The following is a 22886-nucleotide window of genomic DNA, read 5'->3' as shown; positions in this document are numbered from 1 at the left end:
TACGACAAAGTACATAGACCGCCATCCAACTGCATCTATGCCTAAAAAGTCCACCTTCAGGTTATCATCCGAACCCCCTCCAGTATTAAGTTGCAAAGCAACAGACAATTGCATTAAGTATGGTGCGTAATGTAACTAGTGACTACATCCTTGAACATAGCACTAATGTTTTATCCCTAGTGGCAACAGCACAACACAACCTTAGAACTTTCTGTCACTGTCCCAGGTGTTAATGCAGGCATGAACCCACTATCGAGCATAAGTACTCCCTCTTGGAGTTACAAGCATCTACTTGGCCAGATCATCTACTAGTAACGGAGAGCATGCAAGATCATAAACAACACATAGCATAACTTTGATAATCAACATAACAAGTATTCTCTATTCATCGGATCCCAACAAACGCAACATATAGAATTACAGATAGATGATCTTGATCATGTTAGGCAGCTCACAAGATCCGACAATGATAGCACAATGGGGAGAAGACAACCATCTAGCTACCGCTATGGACCCATAGTCCAGGGGTAGACTACTCACACATCACACCGGAGGCGACCATGGCGGCGTAGAGTCCTCCAGGAGATGATTCCCCTCTCCGGCAGGGTGCCGGAGGCGATCTCCTGGATCCCCCGAGATGGGATCGGCGGCGGCGGCGTCTCTGGAAGGTTTTCCGTATCGTGGTTCTCGATGCACTGGGGTTTTCGTCACGGAGACTTTTTATAGGCGAAAGGGCAGGTCAAGAGGCGGCACGGGGCCCCACACCACAGGCCGCGCGGCCAAGGGGGCCGCGCCGCCCTATAGTGTGGCCCCTCCGTGGCCCCTCTTCGTCTCTCCTTCGGACTTCTGGAAGCTTCGTGAGAAAATAGGCCCCTGGGCTTTGATTTCGTCCAATTCCGAGAATATTTCCTTACTAGGATTTCTGAAACCAAAAACAAAGAAAACAAAGAATCGACACTTCGGCATCTTGTTAATAGGTTAGTTCCAGAAAATGCACGAATATGACATAAAGTGTGCATAAAACATGTAGATAACATCAATAATGTGGCATGGAACATAAGAAATTATCGATACGTCGGAGACGTATCAGCATCCCCAAGCTTAGTTCTGCTCGTCCCGAGCAGTAAAACGATAACACGTATAATTTACGGAGTGACATGCCATCATAATCTTGATCATACTATTTGTAAAGCATATGTAGTGAATGCAGCGATCAAAACAATGTATATGACATGAGTAAACAAGTGAATCATAAAGCAAAGACTTTTCATGAATAGCACTTCAAGACAAGCATCAATAAGTCTTGCATAAGAGTTAACTCATAAAGCAATAATTCAAAGTAGAGATATTGAAGCAACACAAAAGAAGATTAAGTTTCAGCGGTTGCTTTCAACTTGTAACATGTATATCTCATGGATATTGTCAACATAGAGTAATATAATAAGTGCAATAAGCAAGTATGTAGGAATCAATGCATAGTTCACACAAGTGTTTGCTTCTTGAGGTGGAGAGAAATAGGTGAACTGACTCAACATTGAAAGTAAAAGAATGGTCCTCATAGAGGAAAAGCATCGATTGCTATATTTGTGCTAGAGCTTTGATTTTGAAAACATGAAACAATTTTGTCAACGGTAGTAATAAAGCATATGCATCATGTAAATTATATCTTATAAGTTGCAAGCCTCATGCATAGTGTACCAATAGTGCCCGCACCTTGTCCTAATTAGCTTGGACTACCTGGATTATCACCGCAATACATATGCTTTAACCAAGTATCACAAAGGGGTACCTCTATGCCGCCTTTGTACAAAGGTCTAAGGAGAAAGCTCGCATTTGGATTTCTCGCTTTTGATTATTCTCAACTTAGACATCCATACCGGGACAACATAGACAACAGATAATGGACTCCTCTTTTAATGCTTTAAGCATTCAACAACAATTAATTCTTTTCTCATTAGAGATTTGAGGATGTTTGTCCAAAACTGAAACTTCCACCATGGATCATGGCTTTAGTTAGCGGCCCAATGTTCTTCTCTCACAATATGCATGCTCAAACCATTCAACTCAGTGTAGATCGCCCTTACTTCAGACAAGACGAACATGCATAGCAACTCACATGAAATTCAACCAATGAATAGTTGATGGCGTCCCCAGTAAACATGGTTATCGCTCAACAAGCAACTTAATAAGAGATAAAGTGCATAATTACATATTCAATACCACAATAGTTTTTAAGCTATTTGTCCCATGAGCTATATATTGCAAAGGTGAATGATGGAATTTTAAAGATAGCACTCAAGCAATTTACTTTGGAATGGCGGAAAATACCATGTAGTAGGTAGGTATGGTGGACACAAATGGCATAGTGGTTGGCTCAAGTATTTTGGATGCATGAGAAGTATTCCCTCTCGATACAAGGTTTAGGCTAGCAAGGCTTATTTGAAACAAACACAAGGATGAACCGGTGCAGTAAAACTCACATAAAAGACATATTGAAAACATTATAAGACTCTACACCGTCTTCCTTGTTGTTTAAACTCAATACTAGAAATTATCTAGACCTTAGAGAACCCAAATATGCAAACCAAATTTTAGCATGCTCTATGTATTTCTTCATTAATGGGTGCAAAGCATATGATGCAAGAGCTTAAACATGAGCACAACAATTGCCAAGTATCACATTACCCAAGACATTTATAGCAATTACTACATGTATCATTTTCCAATTCCAACCATATAACAATTTAACGAAGGAGAAACTTCGCCATGAATACTATGAGTAGAAACCAAGGACATACTTGTCCATATGCTACAGCGGAGCGTGTCTCTCTCCCATAAAGTGAATGCTAGGATCCATTTTATTCAAATAAAACAAAAACAAAAACAAACCGACGCTCCAAGAAAAAGCACATAAGATGTGATGGAATAAAAATATAGTTTCAGGGGAGGAACCTGATAATGTTGTCGATGAAGAAGGGGATGTCTTGGGCATCCCCAAGCTTAGACGCTTGAGTCTTCTTGATATATGCAGGGGTGAACCACCGGGTGCATCCCCAAGCTTAGAGCTTTCACTCTCCTTGATCATGTTGCATCATACTCCTCTCTTGATCCTTGAAAACTTCCTCCACACCAAACTCGAAACAACTCATTAGAGGGTTAGTGCACAATATAAATTGACATATTCAGAGGTGACACAATCATTCTTAACACTTCTGGACATTGCATAATGCTACTGGACATTAGTGGATCAAAGAAATTCATCCAACATAGCGAAAGAGGCAATGCGAAATAAAAGGCAGAATCTGTCAAAACAGAACAGTTCGTATTGACGAATTTTAAAATGGCACCAGACTTGCTCAAATGAAAATGCTCAAATTGAATGAAAGTTGCGTACATATCTGAGGATCATGCACGTAAATTGGCTTAATTTTCTGAGTTACCTACAGGGAGGTGGACCCAGATTCGTGACAGCAAAGAAATCTGGAACTGTGCAGTAATCCAAATCTAGTACTTACTTTTCTATCAACGGCTTAACTTGGCACAACAAAACACAAAACTAAGATAAGGAGAGGTTGCTACAGTAGTAAACAACTTCCAAGACACAAAATAAAAACAAAGTACTGTAGGTAAAAACATGGGTTGTCTCCCATAAGCGCTTTTCTTTAACGCCTTTCAGCTAGGCGCAGAAAGTGTGTATCAAGTATTATCGAAAGGTGATGCATTCTCAGTGGGGTGTGGAGTTTTCTCAACTAGGCATAGTATATTGGATACATAAGTTTCAGCATCTCCCTTTTCATTAGTCTTAGGCGTGCTACTCTCATCAAACAAATTTTCAGGAACTAGCCAAGCATAGTTATTTTCTAGTGCATCATTCATAGCCAGGAGCTTACATGGTATTGGTGCTTTGATCTCCCCTCTATCATCAATATTATTAGTGAATCTTATTCTATTCATATCCATTTTTTCAAGGAGACTAACAAAATTAGTTGGAGAACCAAGCATATTAAATTTAGCAAACACCTTTCTAGCTTCTCTTGCTAGACCACCAAATTCTCTAAGAAGGGTTTCTAATACAAAATCTTTCTTTTCCCCTTCTTCCATATCGCCAAGTGTGAAGAACATGTGTTGGATTATAGGATTAAGATTAACAAATTTAGTTTCCAACAAGCGAACTAAATGCGCAGCAGCAATTTCATAAGTAGGCGCAAGGTCTACCAAGTGTCTATCTTCAAAATTTTCAATAGTACTAACATGATTGAAAAATTCTTCTATATTATTTCTCCCAACTATAGACCCACGTCCTACCGGTATGTCTTTTGTGGTAAAATTAAAAGGAAACATGATGAAATAAGTAAAGTAAATGCAAGTAAACTAATTTTTTGTGTGTTTTTGATATAGTAAACAAGATAACAAATAAAGTAAAACTAGCAACTAATTTTTTTGTATTTTGATTTAGTGCAGCAAACAAAGTAGTAAATAAAACTAAGCAAGACAAAAACAAAGTAAAGAGATTGAGAAGTGGAGACTCCCCTTGCAGCGTGTCTTGATCTCCCGCAACAGCGGCGCCAGAAATTTGCTTGATGCGTGTGGTTGGCACGTCCGTTGGGAACCCCAAGAGGAAGGTGTGATGCGCACAGCGGCAAGTTTCCCTCAGTAAGAAACCAAGGTTTAATCGGACCAGTAGGAGTCAAGAAGCACGTTGAAGGTTGATGGCGGCGAGATGTAGTGCAGCGCAACACCAGTGATTCCGGCGCCAACGTGGAACCTGCACAACACAACCAAGATACTTTGCCCCAACGAAACAGTGAGGTTGTCAATCTCACCGGCTTGCTGTAACAAAGAGTTAACCGTATTGTGTGGAAGATGATTGTTTGCAGAAAACAGTAGAACAGTATTGCAGTAGATTGTATTTCAGTAAAGAGAATTGGACCGGGGTCCACAGTTCACTAGAGGTGTCTCTCCCATAAGACGAACAGCATGTTGGGTGAACAAATTACAGTTGGGCAATTGATAAATAAAGAGAGCATGACCATGCACATACATATCATGATGAGTATAGTGAGATTTAATTGGGCATTACGACAAAGTACATAGACCGCCATCCAACTGCATCTATGCCTAAAAAGTCCACCTTCAGGTTATCATCCGAACCCCTCCGGTATTAAGTTTCAAAGCAACATACAATTTCATTTATTATGGTGCTTAATGTAACTAGTGAATACATACTTGAAAATATCACTAATGTTTTATCCCTAGTGGCAACAGCACAACACAACCTTAGAACTTTCTGTCACTGTCCCAGGTGTTAATGCAGGCATGAACCCACTATCGAGCATAAGTACTCCCTCTTGGAGTTACAAGCATCTACTTGGCCAGAGCATCTACTAGTAACGGAGAGCATGCAAGATCATAAACAACACATAGCATAACTTTGATAATCAACATAACAAGTATTCTCTGTTCATCGGATCCCAACAAACGCAACATATAGAATTACAGATAGATGATCTTGATCATGTTAGGCAGCTCACAAGATCTGACAATGATAGCACAATGGGGAGAAGACAACCATCTAGATACTGCTATGGACCCATAGTCCAGGGGTAGACTACTCACACATCACACCGGAGGCGACCATGGCGGCGTAGAGTCCTCCGGGAGATGATTCCCCTCTCCGGCAGGGTGCCGGAGGCGATCTCCTGGATCCCCCGAGATGGGATCGGCGGCGGCGGCGTCTCTGGAAGGTTTTCCGTATCGTGGTTCTCGATCGGGGTTTTCGTCACGGAGACTTTTTATAGGCGAAAGGGCAGGTCAAGAGGCGGCACGGGGGCCCCACACCACAGGGCCGCGCGGCCAAGGGGGGGGCCGCGCCGCCCTATAGTGTGGCCCCTCCGTGGCCCCTCTTCGTCTCTCCTTCGGACTTCTGGAAGCTTCGTGAGAAAATAGGCCCCTGGGCTTTGATTTCGTCCAATTCCGAGAATATTTCCTTACTAGGATTTCTGAAACCAAAAACAGCAGAAAACAGAATCGGCACTTCGGCATCTTGTTAATAGGTTAGTTCCAGAAAATGCACGAATATGACATAAAGTGTGCATAAAACATGTAGATAACATCAATAATGTGGCATGGAACATAAGAAATTATCGATACGTCGGAGACGTATCACTTGCATATTTGGGGATCATAATAAATATGAATGCCAATATGCTTGCCTGTGAAGAAATCTAGGGTTTCCTGATGGTTGCATGCTTAGGATTTTCTGTGTAGTCTTGGTTAGCTGCTAAACCTTGCAATACATCTACTGGTGCTATCTGTGCATGAGATCTTGCTAGTGTGTGCATCTGTGCATGTTTGCTAGTTTCTGTGCACAAGATCTGTATCTGGATGATTTCTGTTTTTAGTGGCTTCTAGACTGGCAGTAATCCTTGGTGAAAACCAAGTGATGATCTACCCATATGAGCATCTTCTCATCCCATGCTTATTTCATGCATATGTGATGGATCAGATCCATTGGATCTGTCCAGGTATTTGGTATACCTTGTTCCAGCTCCTAGTGTGAAATTTTGTGTTGATGCAGACTTGTGGTTTGTGTCACAGCCCTTCACCTCCAGGTCTTGGATGATCTTCTCAGGTCACCATGATTTCTGGTGGTTGAGTGGTTGTGTGTGTTGGTTCTGTTCTTGAGCAAGAACTGGATGAACTATGTTGTGCTACCTTCACTTTACCTTGTGAATCCTTATCTGGTCGACTGGTTACTGTTTCTAGGGTTTGTGCCCCTTTTATATGAACTCTACTTCTGTTCTTGCAATGACACACAAGCCTGGCTTGCTTTGTGACTAAGCTGATGCATTGCCTTGCTGTGGCCTGCCCAGCACACATGAGCTGTGTGCTCTCATATGCTGAAACTTGAGCCCCTGGTGGTGCTCAGGTTTGGTCTGCTGGTGCCCTTATCTTGTGCTGTCCTTGGTTTTGGACAAGCACAAGTGTGCATGACACTTGGTGTCTGTCCAAACTGAATATCTGTGTAATATATAACCCTTGTCTAGTGTTGGTGTTTTATTTTGCAGGTTTTGAAGATGAATATGACCATGAAGATATACTTCAAGTCATTTAGTCTAGGTTTTAGTTTAGGAGCAATATTGCAATCTTCATTTTCATTTCTGTTTATTATTCATCAATTCTTGTATCAAGAATATTGTAAAGACAATGTAATCTGTGTTGTGATATCAATAAAGCTCAAATTTTACTTATGAGCTTTTGATTTGTGTAATGTTTATATTCTGGAATAAATGTTGTATTTATTATTCACTTTGAAATTCAAAGTTATTTGAATTCATAATTTGTTTTTGAATTGTGAATTCAATTTCCATATCCATTTATACTTAATGTTTAATATTCCAAATGCATCTTACTTGCCAAATGAAATCAATTCCCCAAATCAACAAGATACAAAAGAGATCATGTCGAAATTTTCCCTAACTCACATTGCCTAACCCTAAGTGCAAAATGAGAGAGAACCTCGATCCCTCTTAGGTTTAGTTGCAATAAGGCGCGAAAATTTCCCCCGTTTTGCGATGAAATGCACATCCCATTTCTAAATCTACCCTTCGTTGTTCCTATGTTCTGGGTTATTACAGCCTCTCCCCCTTAACAGAAACTTCGTCCCGAAGTTAAGATTGGTACCTGAACATTTCGGGGTAAGACTTCCTTAATTCTTCTTCCGTCTCCCAAGTTGCTTCTCGCTCAGGATGATGTTGCCATTGCACTTTACAGTATTTGATTGCCCTGTTTCTTAACTTCTTCCACTGTACTTTTAAGATCTTTTCCGGTCTTTCCACATAAGTTAGGTCAGATTGTAATTCTATTTCTTCATATGTAATGGGATCATCTGGTGCCTTCAAACACTTTCTGAGTTGTGAAACATGAAACACATTATGAACTTGACTTAGTTGTGCCGGTAACTCCAACTCAAAAGCTGTTCCTCGATTCTGACTGAGTATCTTAAATGGTCCAATATATCGAGGACTTAACTTTCCTTTCACTCCGAACCTCTTAAGTCCTTTCATTGGGCTAACCTTTAAATAAACCATGTCTCCCACTTTCGGTTCCCAATCTCTTCTCTTTAAGTCGGCGTAACTCTTCTGACGACTCTGAGCTATTTTGAGTCTATCCCGGATCACCTCGATGACTTCTTGTCTCTCCCTGATGTAGTCCGGTGTAAACTCCTTGTTTACTCCGGTTTCAAACCAACAAATTGGTGATCGACACTTTCTTCCGTACAATGCTTCGTATGGTTCCATCTGGATGCTACTCTGATAACTGTTGTTATATGAGAACTCCGCTAAAGGTAAATGGTCCTCCCATGAGCCTCCAAAGTTCAGAGCACAGGCTCTAAGCATGTCCTCAAGTATTTGATTGGTTCTTTCGGTTTGTCCTCCGGTTTGTGGAGGATATGCTGTACTGAAATCCAATTTGGATCCCAAAGCTTCTTGTAGTTGTTTCCAGAATGCTGATGTGAAAATTGAACCTCTATCTGAAACTATCTTCTTTGGTACTCCATGCTTACTCACAATCTCTTTCACATATATATCCACAAGCTTTTCTGCAGTATCTTTTGTGTTTACGGCTATGAAATGAGCACTCTTGGTAAGTCTGTCCACTATTACCCATATCATATCCTTCTTCTTACTAGTCATTGGTAAACCAGTAACAAAATCCATTCCGATTTCATCCCATTTCCATTCCGGTATCTCTAGTGGTTTGAGTAATCCCGCAAGACTCTGATGCTCTGCCTTCACTCGTTGACATGTATGACATTCCGAGACATATTGTGCTATTTCTCTTTTCATGTTGTTCCACCAGAACATCTCCTTCAAATCCATATACATCTTAGTACTTCCCGGATGTATGGAATAAGGGGTTTCATGTGCTTCCTTTAATATGATTGACTTCACTTCTGGATCATCCTAAGTACACGTATCCTTTTACGGAAGTATAATGAATCAAAATCCCCTAGATGGAATTCCGATGGTCTTCCTTCACCAATCCTCTTGATTTCCTCTTGGATGAACAAATCATCCGCTTGCTTTCGGATAATCTCATATTTCAAATCTGAATACATCTCATCCATAATCCTCATGGTTGCTATACTTCCCTTATCATCACCTTGAATAAACAAAATCTGAGCCTCCTCTAGCTCTTTCCGAAGTTCCTTTGGAATCTCCCATTCCGTAGGTTGATTCTCCGTACTCTTCCTACTTAGGGCATCTGCTACTACATTAGCTTTGCCTGGTGTATAGTTGATCTTAAGGTCGTAATCCTTAATCAACTCTAACCATCTCTTCTGCCTCATGTTTAATTCCTTCTGGGTGAAGAAATATTTCAAACTTTTGTGATCGGTGTATAACTCACACTTGGATCCATATAGAAATTGTCTCCAACTCTTCAAAGCATACACAACTGCCGCTAACTCTAGATCATGTACTGGGTAGTTGTGTTCATGTGGTTTTAACTGCCTTGATCCATAAGCTATTACCTTCCGATCTTGCATAAGAACACATCCAAGTCCATTCTTGGAAGCATCACAATACACCGTGTAATCCTTTCCAGGTTCAGGAACTGCTAACACCGGTGCTGTGGTTAACTTATCTTTGAGTGTTTGGAAGCTGGCTTCACACTCCTCAGTCCACACAAATGGAGTATTTTTCTTGAGTAACTTGGTCATTGGTCCTGCAATCTTCGAAAATCCCTCTATGAATCTCCGATAATAGCCTGCCATACCAAGAAATCCTCGTATCTCCTTAGCATTTTTAGGTGATTTCCATTCCAATACGGACTGAACCTTGCTTGGATTCACCGCTATGCCTTCTTTGGTTATAACATGTCCAAGAAATTCAACACTATCTAACCAAAATTTGCACTTGCTAAACTTTGCATATAGCTGATGTTCCCTCAAAATTTGCAGAACTATCTTCAAATGCTTGGCATGTTCTTCTTTATCTTTAGAATAGATTAGAATATCATCTATGAACACTATCACAAACTTGTCCAAGTACTTCATGAATATCTTGTTCATCAAATTCATGAAAATTGCTGGTGCATTTGTTAGTCCAAATGGTACAACCAAGTATTCATGGTGTCCATACCTTGATACGAACGCTGTTTTTGGTACATCCTCCTTCTTGATCTTGATTTGATGGTATCCTGACCTTAAATCTATCTTCGAGAAGACTCCTGCTCCTTGAACTTGATCAAAAAGGTCTTGAATTCTAGGTAAAGGATACTTGTTCTTGATAGTTACATTGTTCAAATTTCTGTAATCTCCACACATTCTCTTTCCTCCATCTCTTTTATCTACAAAAATAACTGGTGTACCCCATGGTGACACACTTTCTTGAATGAATCCCTTCTGTTCTAACTCATCAATCTGAGCTTTCAGCTCCACTAATTCCTTTGGCCCCATCTTATATGGTGGTTGTGCTATTGGTCTTGTGCACGGAATCGTATCGATTGTGAATTCTATCTCTCTATCGGGTGGCATTCCCGGTAGTTCCTTAGGAAATACATCCTTAAACTCATTCACTACAGGAATATCTTCAATTCTCACTTCCTTCAGGCTATTTAGTTCCAATCCGATCTCCAACTCACTGTACTTATCTCCTTAGAATACTATTCGACCTCCGATGGAGTTGCGAAGTGATACTGTTTTGTCTCCACAGTTAAGCACCGCTCCATTTTCTGTCAACCAATCCATCCCTAGGATGACTGATATGTCCTTCATGGGTATGATGAATAGGTCCGCGAAATACACACAGTCACATATGGTTAGGACTTGTGCTTCTTTCACGTGGGTTACTAAGATCGTTCCCCCCGCGGATAGAACAGTTATAGGGGTTTCTAACTTAGAACATCTAAGCCCGAATCTTTCCACAAACTCCAATGCAAGAAATGATGTGGTTGCTCCAGTATCAAATAATACTTTGCCAGGATGAGTAAGAATGCTTAGCGTACCTAAGACTGTTTGATCCGACTCTTCCGCTTGTTCCAAAGATGTGCAATTCAGCTTTCCATAAGGCTTTCCCCTCTTGTTGTTGTTGTTGTAGTTGCGGTTGTTGTTGTTGTTGTTGTTGTTGTTGCGGTTGTTGTTGTTGTTTCCACCTCGTCCTCCAGAGCTCTGTCCGCTCCAAGACGCCTTGTTTGGACACTCCGGCTTGATGTGTCCTTCCTTCCCACAACCATAACAAATGATTCTGGTTTCGACAATCCTTCGCAAATGACCCTTTAGGCCACAATTGTTGCGTATGATTTGGCTGATTGGATTCTCGACTCGACCTCCCGGTTGTATTGATTACCGCAGTAGGTCGGTATCGGGGTTTGAAACTCCGATCAGGTGTTGGTTTACTGATTGGGTACTTCCTTGGCTCTATACGAGCCCTCTTCCTCCTGTCCTCTTGGACTTGCCGGTAATCATCCTCGAAAGTGATTGCCGAGTCAATCGCTTCTGGAATTCGGCAGTCCGTGCCAACCTCAGTTGCATCTTCATGTATGGATTCATGCCTTTCATGAACCGCTTCTTCCGCTTCTCCTCTGTATCTACATCCTCAGGTGCATACCTGGATAACCTGTTGAAATCCCGAACATACTGCATGATGGGTGCTGTATTCTGTCTTAGTTCTTCAAACTCCCTCTTCTTCAGCTCCACCACGCTGTCCGGAACATGAGCTTCCCGAAACTTCTTCTTGAACTCCTCCCAGGTGAACACCTTATCAGGAGGGTGTACTGCTACAAGGTTCTCCCACCATGATGCTGTTGGTCCTGACAACAGATAAGTGGTATATCTGATCTTCTCCTCATCGTTGCAACCAACGGTCTTCAGCTTCCTTTCCGTATCCATAAGCCAATCTTCAGCGTCCATTGGTTCTGGAGCTGATGTAAATGGTAGTGGTCTTGCATTTTGGAAGTCCGATAGTGTTACTCCCTTGCCTTCATTACCCCTATCATTGATGACGTGGGTAAAGAAATCTTGCATGTTCTTGCTCTGGCTTTCCTGTTAACGCCTCCTATCTTCCTCCATTGACCTCATATACTGTTGGAAGTCTGGGTGCATCATTGGGTATGGTGGTGGTGGTGCATTCTCTGCTCTAGCTGCTGCATCTGCCTCCTCTTTCTCTCTTGCTTCCCGCTCTCTGCGAGCCTCTTCGGTTTCTACTAACGCCATTTCCCCCTAGTCCTGTAACAAAGAGCGATTACTCATAATTACACCATGCCAATGCTTTCTGAGCTCAACTCAATGCCCAGAACTAGTCACACAATGAAATCAAGAAGCAAATACAAAACAAACATTTATTATGCATATACTTTGTATAATACATAACACACTCACAAACTTATATTACATGTGGTACATATAAACCACTTATTTGGCTCAAAGCCCAAGCCAACGGGAATTTAAAATACGCTCTATTACAATACCACCTAGATTACTTTATTCTTCCTCGGAGCTCTACTCCTCGTCATCATAGCTCGCCTCCGCGTACATCCCTGGGGTCCATCCGGTACAGCGGTTTGTCCTCCGAACACCGTCCGAATGAAGGTTCTTCCCGTAGGTATGTAGTCTGAATCGGACGAAGTGCCGAGACAGAGATCTGTCATGCCAAAGTAACTAGATAAAGACTCATACATATCCCCAGTGGAATACAGCTCATCTTCTCCTGTCATCCATGGAGGATTCCTATTCACTTGACCCCTCATCTTCTTCTTCTTCTTTTTCTTGGTTCCAGAACTCTCACCTACGACGTACTGGGATGTTTTGGGTAACCCCATCTCCAAATCTAAAGAAATGGAGTTGGTGTCTTTCTCTTCCTGCCCAAAGCTTTGGTTAACATTCTGGTTAACCGCGCCTCCTTCATCCTCTGACTCACAAGTGATGGGTTCTCCTTCATCTCCAAATGGTTCCCCGAAACGCCAACCGCCGAATTCTCGATTGGTGACTCCGAGCAGTTTAGGTTCCTGGAATCATCTCCCCCATATCCAGACTCATATGATGCTGACACATGTGGATAATGTGGAACAAAGTTGGGTGTGAGTGGATCTTTATGGGATAACTGGTCACTCAAATCTACATAGTTGTCTAGGCTAAAGAAAGGTGTAGTATGTTGTGGTTGTGCCCTCAAATCACGCATCCGAGTTTGGACTTTATCAGGGTCCGTGAACTCAGCTAGCATGTGGTCAATCTCACCTCTCATCTTCATGTGTAAAAGGTACATCGTGGTCAATAAAGACTTACAGCTATCCATGTCTTTGTCTTTGCAGCTTCGGGACTTCTGTGCTAACACCAGATGATTCAGAGTGGGATCCTCATCTTCCTCGGCATGAGGTATATGAGAAAACTCTGAACATAGCAGTTCTACTGACTTGTGCTGCCTTATCTCAAGGATTGCCTTGAATAGGCCCATGTGGTAGGCTGTGGTGATAGTTTTGGCTTCTCCGTATGGCATTATACGACTCATCCGCAGTTTTTCCGGTAGTTGAACCGATACTCTGCACTTGGCTAGGATTTCCCCATCATAGTAGGTATACTTGATAACAGGTATCCGTGGATCACAACGAAGTTCCTTCAGCATCCCACACAGGAGAGCTGTTATTGGTCCATCATAATCACCGAGCCATCCCTCAACCTTCCTCAAAGTCCTCTTAGGAAAAGTGTTCGCCATTATGGCTGTATACAAAAGCAGAATATTAGTAGTGATAATGCATCATAATAGCTATAATAAAGAATTATCGCACTAAAATATATGGTTTTGCTATTCTCAAGTGAATAATCACCATATTTCTAGAGAATCCTTTACTATTTCTACTAGACTCCTACAGGTTTCTTCCCTATACTAGGTTTTTCCAACCTAAGGTCGCAACATTTGCTCTGATACCAGCTGCGGTGACCCAGCATACCACTGCATTTTGTAGTATACAAGTCGTTGATATGATCTTTGCGAAGGGACTTCTTCACAATTTGCCATATCCCTCAGAGTGGTACAACAGAAACATTGCAGGTCATAACACTCCATACTTTATTACAATCATTGTCTTAACAAGTTGGTATTCTCACAGGTCCTATGAGAACACCCTAAGATACTACTTAAGTACGATTACAACTCATAACAAATATAAAGAGAGCTCAACAACTTATTTAGGTAAGTTCTACGTTGCTCGGCTCTATGATGCTAGGGTATGTCACTACCCCTCCACCTCAGTGTCATCTGGTCCGTAGACTATCCCATAGTCTACGCCTTCCACTCCGCCGGTAAGATCGGGTTCTTCGTAGACCAGCTCGTAACTTCCTTCCGGTGCTCCATCGTTGATGGCCTCCACTTCCGGATCACAGTCTAGCAAGGGTGTCAAAAGAAAGTGAGTACAGAGGTACTCAGCAAGTTCTAAAAGAGTAAAAAGGTGTTTGATGCACTAGCTACGACCATTGATCAGGAAATCGCAGGTCAATGCATGTTTTGAAATCATTTCTTCAAAAGGTTGCTTTTATTATGAAAACTATGCCCGTCAGTCTTCACAGGTTGATTAGAACTTCGTGGAGTTCCTTTCCTGCCGCGTTCGCAGTTCCCTTCCCGGAACAAGGAGTGATAGCCACAATTTGATACACTCTGCAGAGGTGCGTTACTTTTCCCACAAGAGATCTCACCCTTTTTGCCATCCGCAGGGACTTGCCCCCGTTCACACTTCCTTTGGTGTGAGGCCAGGTATAAAGATCCAAGCCCACACCGCCTTCTCCGCGACTGCAAACCCACCCTTTTGTCCAACCGTACACCTCCAGTAGACTTCCCCGATAATACGGCTTTACTCATGGTGTACTCCGGACAATCCTTCATAGATCGTAGAGCCATCATCACTAATGGATGGGGATTTAAAAGGCTATCCCAACCTACGGCAGTGCCTCCAACACCCCGCCGGCTCTACCAATCCGTTGGCGTGCAGAAGGGAAAAGATACGACTGGCTTCCCCAGAGCCATTATAGATCTCATGGTCAACGCGATTTGTACGGCGCTAGAATCACTGGACGGCATTGGTAATTTAATCCTAGGGTGATATAACCCATTGCAATGGAACCTCCACCATATCAACACATACCATGGTTCCATTGCCATCCACATAGTCATATTCATAGTTGGAAAGTAACATTTCATTTGCGATGCAGGAATGATAAGTATATAGCTTTGCATTAAAGTAGTAGAAAATACTCAAGTTGACATGAGCAAGGGTGAACTTGCCTGTGGACTGCGAGATAGTGCAGTTCAATGCAGTTGATGGAACCTGGACCTCGGGTTCTGTAAGAAGCATCATTGTCCGGTAAGGACAATGTTATAAAATCCAAATAATGCAATCATGAATGTATTATTTTATGTTGTATCCCTTTACCCCAATGAGTTGTAGCAATTTAGGGTTGCGTTTAAGATTTAGGTCTTTGACAGTAATTTACAATTGATTTAAAAGTATAAACTATTTTAATTCGCACAAAGTACAACAATTCAAAGTAAAACTATTTACTTGGTGATTCCCTTAATCATTCTAAAAATAATTGAAAATTATAGAGTTACCTCTATAGTTTTTGGAAATAAAAAGGAATATAGTATTTTTCTTGGAAAAATACCCTTTTCAATAGAAATGACTTGGAATATTAGAATTTCATTTTGAAATGTTTGAAAATAAGTATTTGAACTTATTTGAGATTTTTCCTTGAATTTTAATTACAAGGAAATAATAATTTTAAATTCCAAGTTATTATTTAAATTCTTAAAATTCATAATTTTGAATTTGTTTCATAAATTCCATTTCATATTTTATTCTTGTTAAGATTTATTTTTCATTCATTAATCCAATTTTTAATGGATTTTTAGAGTTGTGTTTGATTTATTAAAATTTGGTAAAGTTCTGGCCTTTTATTAAATGTTAAAAGACCAAAATACCCCCCTGGACCCCTATTGGGCCCAGCCCATTTACCTAAACCCAGGGACGGCCCAATAAGGCTAATCCCTTTTGGGTTCGGTGGCGCCGAAGCGGCCCACCTCACTCTCACTCACTCGGCCCTCTCACTCGCTCGACCTAACCCTAACCTCTGGCGACACCCGTGGCGATGGCGTCGCCGCCATGGCCGCCGCCGTGCTCCGGCCATCTCCGTGCTTCCCTTACCTCGCCACCTACCTGATCTGGACCGCCGCGAGACGATCTATCGATCTGTCCGCGTGGTTTCTCCGATTGCTTCCTCTCCTGGCGAATCGCCTCCTCTCTGGATCTCGTGGAGAATCGCCTAGGGCGATTGGGTGATCTCCGACGAGCTCTCGCCCTCGCCGTCGACGTGTGCGCCTCCGAGACCGACCTGGCGCGGGTGCTGCTCGCAGCGCCTGTGCCGTCGTCTCCGTGCCGTGCTGCTGTGGTGGTGTTCGTCGGCGTAACGCCGGCGCCTTCCCTGGCTTTGCAGCTGCTATGGCCGCGCGAGCACTGCCTCGCCATGCCATAGCCTCTGCCACCAGGCGCGTGTAAGTTGCTCTGCTCCTTCTCCTCTCCATGCCTGTGCGCCTCCCAAGATTCTGTGCTTCTTCTTCTCTTGTTCTACTGCTCTCTGATGATCCTGTGATCATGCAGAGCCTTGCTACTGCTGCTTAAGCTACCTGTGCTCTCATTTTCTGCAAGCTCTGGCCAATTTACCAATCTCTGATGCATCGCCGTTGTGTGTTGCTGGCTGTGCATGTCATGTGTTGCTTGCTTACTGCTTGCTATGCCATGCTGTTCATGCTTATGAGCTTGCTATGCTTACTGGCATATTATACTTGCTTGTCTAGGTGTACTGCTATGCCTCTGTGACACTTGTGAAGGCCAGTGATGCCTGTGATATGCTTCAGTGCTTCCTATGCAAGCCAATGATCCATTGGATCATTCCTTGCTTGTTGGCTAACTTCCCTGGGTAGCTTGGCTTGCTATAATTGATCCATTTGATCAATTGATTGCCAGTGATAGCTTACTGGCTAATACTGTGACTAAGTGATTCAATTATCTTGTGATGCTGATGCTCAAGCATCACTATGATGTTGCTTACTTGTGCTGTTGCTCATCTTAGCTACCTAGACTTGCTCTAGTGGCTATGGATTAAACTGGGTTTCTTAATAGTATGCTACAATGTCGATTAGCTTAGCATGGATCTGTGATAAATTCATGCTTGTATTAATTAAATTATGATGAACTGCTTATGCAGTGATGATTAAATTACTTGCTTGTATATGAATTTGCTGTTCATGATTCTTTTACAAGCAAATAGAGTCTGAATCCATTTCTGGATAGTGATGCTTTGTATTTGGCTTGGCCTTGGGATGGTTCTAAGTGTCTTTGTGACCTCAGTAGCCTTGCTCTCTTGTTGGTTGCTCACATGGTTGGTTGGATCTTGTTGGCTACTCATCTTTGCTTGCATATTTGGGGATCATAATAAATATGAATGCCAATATGCTTGCCTGTGAAGAAATCTAGGGTTTCCTGATGGTTGCATGCTTAGGATTTTCTGTGTAGTCTTGGTTAGCTGCTAAACCTTGCAATACATCTACTGGTGCTATCTGTGCATGAGATCTTGCTAGTGTGTGCATCTGTGCATGTTTGCTAGTTTCTGTGCACAAGATCTGTATCTGGATGATTTCTGTTTTTAGTGGCTTCTAGACTGGCAGTAATCCTTGGTGAAAACCAAGTGATGATCTACCCATATGAGCATCTGCTCATCCCATGCTTATTTCATGCATATGTGATGGATCAGATCCATTGGATCTGTCCAGGTATTTGGTATACCTTGTTCCAGCTCCTAGTGTGAAATTTTGTGTTGATGCAGACTTGTGGTTTGTGTCACAGCCCTTCACCTCCAGGTCTTGGATGATCTTCTCAGGTCACCATGATTTCTGGTGGTTGAGTGGTTGTGTGTGTTGGTTCTGTTCTTGAGCAAGAACTGGATGAACTATGTTGTGCTACCTTCACTTTACCTTGTGAATCCTTATCTGGTCGACTGGTTACTGTTTCTAGGGTTTGTGCCCCTTTTATATGAACTCTACTTCTGTTCTTGCAATGACACACAAGCCTGGCTTGCTTTGTGACTAAGCTGATGCATTGCCTTGCTGTGGCCTGCCCAGCACACATGAGCTGTGTGCTCTCATATGCTGAAACTTGAGCCCCTGGTGGTGCTCAGGTTTGGTCTGCTGTTGCCCTTATCTTGTGCTGTCCTTGGTTTTGGACAAGCACAAGTGTGCATGACACTTGGTGTCTGTCCAAACTGAATATCTGTGTAATATATAACCCTTGTCTAGTGTTGGTGTTTTATTTTGCAGGTTTTGAAGATGAATATGACCATGAAGATATACTTCAAGTCATTTAGTCTAGGTTTTAGTTTAGGAGCAATATTGTAATCTTCATTTTCATTTCTGTTTATTATTCATCAATTCTTGTATCAAGAATATTGTAAAGACAATGTAATCTGTGTTGTGATATCAATAAAGCTCAAATTTTACTTATGAGCTTTTGATTTGTGTAATGTTTATATTCTGGAATAAATGTTGTATTTATTATTCACTTTGAAATTCAAAGTTATTTGAATTCATAATTTGTTTTTGAATTGTGAATTCAATTTCCATATCCATTTATACTTAATGTTTAATATTCCAAATGCATCTTACTTGTCAAATGAAATCAATTCCCCAAATCAACAAGATACAAAAGAGATCATGTCGAAATTTTCCCTAACTCACATTGCCTAACCCTAAGTGCAAAATGAGAGAGAACCTCGACCCCTCTTAGGTTTAGTTGCAATAAGGCGCGAAAATTTCCCCCGTTTTGCGATGAAATGCACATCCCATTTCTAAATCTACCCTTCGTTGTTCCTATGTTCTGGGTTATTACATAGATCGTCTGGCTGACAAACTACCCACCTGGAGGGCATCGATGATGCCTAGGGCGGGACGTTTGGCGCTGATCCATTCGGTCCTCGCAGCGATCCCTCTGCACCAGCTGATGGTGCTTGGCCTCCATAAAAAACACTAAAGTAGGTGAACAAGATCCTGCGTGGATTCCGTTGGGTTGGTAGGGCGGATGCCAATGGGGGACACTGCCACGTCAACTGGGCACGGGTGTGTAGGCCGCTGCGGCTGGGAGGCTTGGGTATCCCAGACCTTGCGCGTACTGCCATCGGCCTCAGGGTGAGGTGGATCTTGAGGATGCATACTGATCCCCTGCGACCCTGGCGCGGGCTGGACATGCATTTCTCGAAGACGGGGATGGATGTCTTTGCGGCCTCCACCTCTATGGTGGTCGGCAACGATGACTCCGCCCTCTTCTGGGAGGACAGGTGGCTGGATGGCAGGTCCATCAGAGAGATGGCGCCGGAGGTGTACGCTCTAGTACCGAAACGTCGGTGGAAGATACACATGGTCCGGGAGGCGTTGGTTGAACGCACATGGATCCCCGGCATAATTGGTGCACCAAGCGCCCTAGCGTTGTGGCAATACGTTCAGCTATGGGGCCGGCTCAGAAACACCCAGCTTGGGGCGGATCCGGACAGGCTGGTTTGGCGTTGGACGACGGATGAACAGTATTCGTCCGGTTCCTGCTACGACACCCTCTTCCAGGGGGCGATCATCTCAGGTTCATGGAAGCTTAACTGGAAATCCTGGGCGCCACCGAGGGTGAAGTTCTTTATCTGGCTGGCCTGCCTTGACAGATGCTGGACGGGGGAGAGACTGGCACGGCGCGGCCTTCCGCATGCGCCGAGATACCCGCTCTGCGACCAATCTATCGAGACCATGAGCCACCTGCTCACAGGTTGTTCCTTCTCCAGGACGATTTGGTTTAAGGTTCTGTCGTGGATCCGATCCACCTCAGGCCCTCCCACGGTTGAGGGTGATTTCGCGGAGTGGTGGTCGCTGGTGGTGCGGACCACTCCTCGCCAGCTGCGCAAGGGCACTTCGTCGGTGATCATGCTTACATCATGGTGGATTTGGAAACACCGGAACGCGGCGGTCTCCACGCGGCGGTCTTTGACAACATGCGTCCTTCGATGCCATCCTTATTCAACGACATCGTGGCCGAGGCGCGGCAATGGGCGGACGCGGGAGCCCGGGGTGTGCGCCAGCTGCTCCCTAGATTAGTTTCTTTTTCTTGGGTTGAGTTGTACGGCGTGTTGAGTCTATCCTCGGACTTGTACATAAACTCTTTTTTATTTATCAATGCATCGAAACGCAAGGCTTTTGCGTTTTCGCGAAAAACATACAAAGAAAAATGAAGCAAGCATCTCCTCTAGATAATTGCCAACTAGCGATGCATCGGTGTGCAACTGCACCTGCCCGTCAAATGGCTCCATTGATGATGAAGATTACACAATAAAGCTAGACAACCCGTCCATCCTTTACCTAATTAATATCACTTCCTACAGATATATACAGAGGCCAATCAAGCCGCTTTGATGCAACTTTGCACTTGCACCTGCCATTGCCAAGAAGCTAGAGGTCGCAGAGCACAAAAAATAGGCGACCCGTTTCAAGCGGCGTCACAATTAACATCCTCGGGTTCGTCGACGTTGTAGTATAGGGTAGACGCCCTGCCGTCGAACTTGGAGACGAGGTTGTGCGCCGTCAGTCCGCAGTAGCACTTCCTCAGCCGCTGGATGCAGATGTCCATGATCTTCTGGAACATGTGGTCCTCTTGGATGAACGGCTGCTTCACCAGCTCCTCCAGCGGCATCCACTGCAACAAAGACGAAACGCAGAATAGATATTTCAGTAAGCAACATATTTGAAAGTCTGGAACTTGTACCATGGAATTGTTTTTCAGGTGATGTTACCTTTGCTGCCTGAATCTCTGTCTCGTCGATCTTGATCGCGTTGGATACGGGTCGAAGCATGCACATGAAGAACAGGTCGGACTTCTGAAATGCCACGTTGTGTGCATGCCTGTCATTTGTGAAACGGTACGAGTGGTGAGATGAAGTTGAGATTAAGATGCAACAAAGTTTCAGGACAACTGATCTAAATTGAGTAATTAGTTACCTGAAAGCAACCACGTCCACAAATTCAGTGTCAACCTGCACAATAGCACCAGAAGAGAAATACATTCAGAATTAGTCCTGACGAAGAAGTTGCAAAGAATGGGCATCCAAGCGCACGATTTCTTACCCCAGTTTCCTCCTTGACCTCCCTGATAGCTCCCGTATAAATCTCTTCAGACTGCAAGACAAAAACAATTGCTTCAGTACCAGCACACAGCACGCATCAAGTCGATTATATTCGTCAACGATCTTCAATACGATCTTACCGCCTGAATGAACCCCGTGGGGATTTTCCACACACCATCCAGACCTAGGCTGTGGTACTTCTCTTGCACCACTAGGACCTATATCCAATTGTAGGGGAAATGCAATCAGGCACATGAACTGTAATCTGTTTCCGTCAGAACAGTTAGCAGGGTGCGCGCGAGACGTACCTCCATTTGATCGTTGATCACGAATCCCCCAACCCCGACCTGATGAGAAGCGTTTGCCGGGAGCAGAGATGGCTCCTCGGGGATCCAGTATGTCAGCATCAGGTACGCCTCCTCTGCGTGGTGGTACTTGAATCCTTCCTGCAGACAGATTTAGAAAATGCCATCAGTGAAGTGAAGTACTGAATTTTCACACTGGTTTCAGGAGAGCACAGCCGAGGATTCGTACCTTCACTGCAATCGGAACAAATTCAGACCGATCCACTGGCAACTTGAGCCAAACCCCTTTCTTTCCCTGCATCAAGAATCAACCCACATGCAAATAACTTAAACTATTGACCTCGTGATTCATCCAGTGCTGCAGTGAATTGTAATAGTGTAATTTACTGAACTGAAATATCTCCTAGCTACGCGATTTCAGACCCCCATTTCTCGATCCATGGATGTATACTTACCACGGACTTCCAGTAGGAGAGGGACGCTGCGAGTGACCGAGCGAAGGCGGCCTGGTCGGTGGGCAGCCGGTCGGCGTCGACGAGGACCCCGCCGTACTGATCCTCCGAGGCCTCCAGCACGAAGTTGTTCTCCAGCGTGGTCCACCAGTGGCTGCTGCCGGCGTCGCCGCTGGTGAACTCCGACAAGCTCCCGCCCAGCCACTCGTGCTCGTTCCTGAACAGCTTCCTCCGCGCCGCCGACCTCACCCCGCTCAGCATCTTGCCGATGGAGTAAGACGCGCTCACTCCATGTTCTGAACAGCAAGAAAACACAGTGAGCCCACGCGAATCAGACTGAAATGGCGCACATAGGCGGTGACCGACGGAGTGATTGATAGGCGTCCGAACCTTTGGAGGAGCTGGAGCAGTTCAAGAACCTGGTGGCGCAGCTTCCAGCGCTGCCACGGCGGCGCCCGCCCGCCGTCGACGAGCACAGAGTGGCGGCGGCCGAGTCGACCAGGCTGCAGCTCTCCATCGCCGAGAAAGCAACCAAACCAATCCAACTGAACCGAGATCAAGCAAAGTGCTGTCCACCCAAGAATCCAAGATGCGGCGTGTGCCAGGAACAAGAAAACAGCAGTGGCAGCACGAGGTATGCGCAGGCAGGAAGTGGGAAGTGAGAGTGCCTTGCGATGTCCGGGGAGCGAATGGGTGAGCTCCACACAGCGGTGGCGGAGCTTATAAAAATATCGCCCGGGAGGAGGCCACGTCAGTGTCACCGCTCACCGGGATAAGGGTCCACGCCGATTGCATGGGGATATTCGCGCGCCGGAGCGCACGAAGATCCCGGCCACCGCCTCGTGAAATACCCGCCGGGGATACGACAAAGGGAAGAACTGATCGGATGACTGTTCTTGGTTGCGTACCAATGCTATGTAAGATATTTCCAAA

The 22886-nt window shown here is 43.9% G+C and overlaps 1 protein-coding gene across 1 annotated transcript; it reads right to left on the bottom strand.

The window, feature by feature from the left end:
- Window positions 1-20344: 20344 nt before the first annotated feature.
- LOC127335825 (nudix hydrolase 8) lies at window positions 20345-22630 on the bottom strand. The gene is made up of 9 exons (XM_051362559.2): window positions 22344-22630; window positions 21957-22249; window positions 21731-21796; window positions 21505-21642; window positions 21337-21414; window positions 21198-21248; window positions 21072-21106; window positions 20867-20975; window positions 20345-20769 (listed from the first exon to the last, which is right to left on the bottom strand). The coding sequence occupies exons 1-9, from the start codon at window positions 22468-22470 to the stop codon at window positions 20563-20565; spliced, it is 1104 nt and encodes a 367-aa protein (XP_051218519.1). The 5' UTR covers window positions 22471-22630; the 3' UTR covers window positions 20345-20562.
- Between the last annotated feature and the right edge of the window lie 256 nt (window positions 22631-22886).

The sequence above is a fragment of the Lolium perenne genome, chromosome 2 (assembly GCF_019359855.2).
Source record: "Lolium perenne isolate Kyuss_39 chromosome 2, Kyuss_2.0, whole genome shotgun sequence".
NCBI lineage: Eukaryota > Viridiplantae > Streptophyta > Magnoliopsida > Poales > Poaceae > Lolium > Lolium perenne.
Note: the sequence above shows the minus strand (reverse complement) of the source record. Positions and strands in the feature narration are given on the sequence as shown.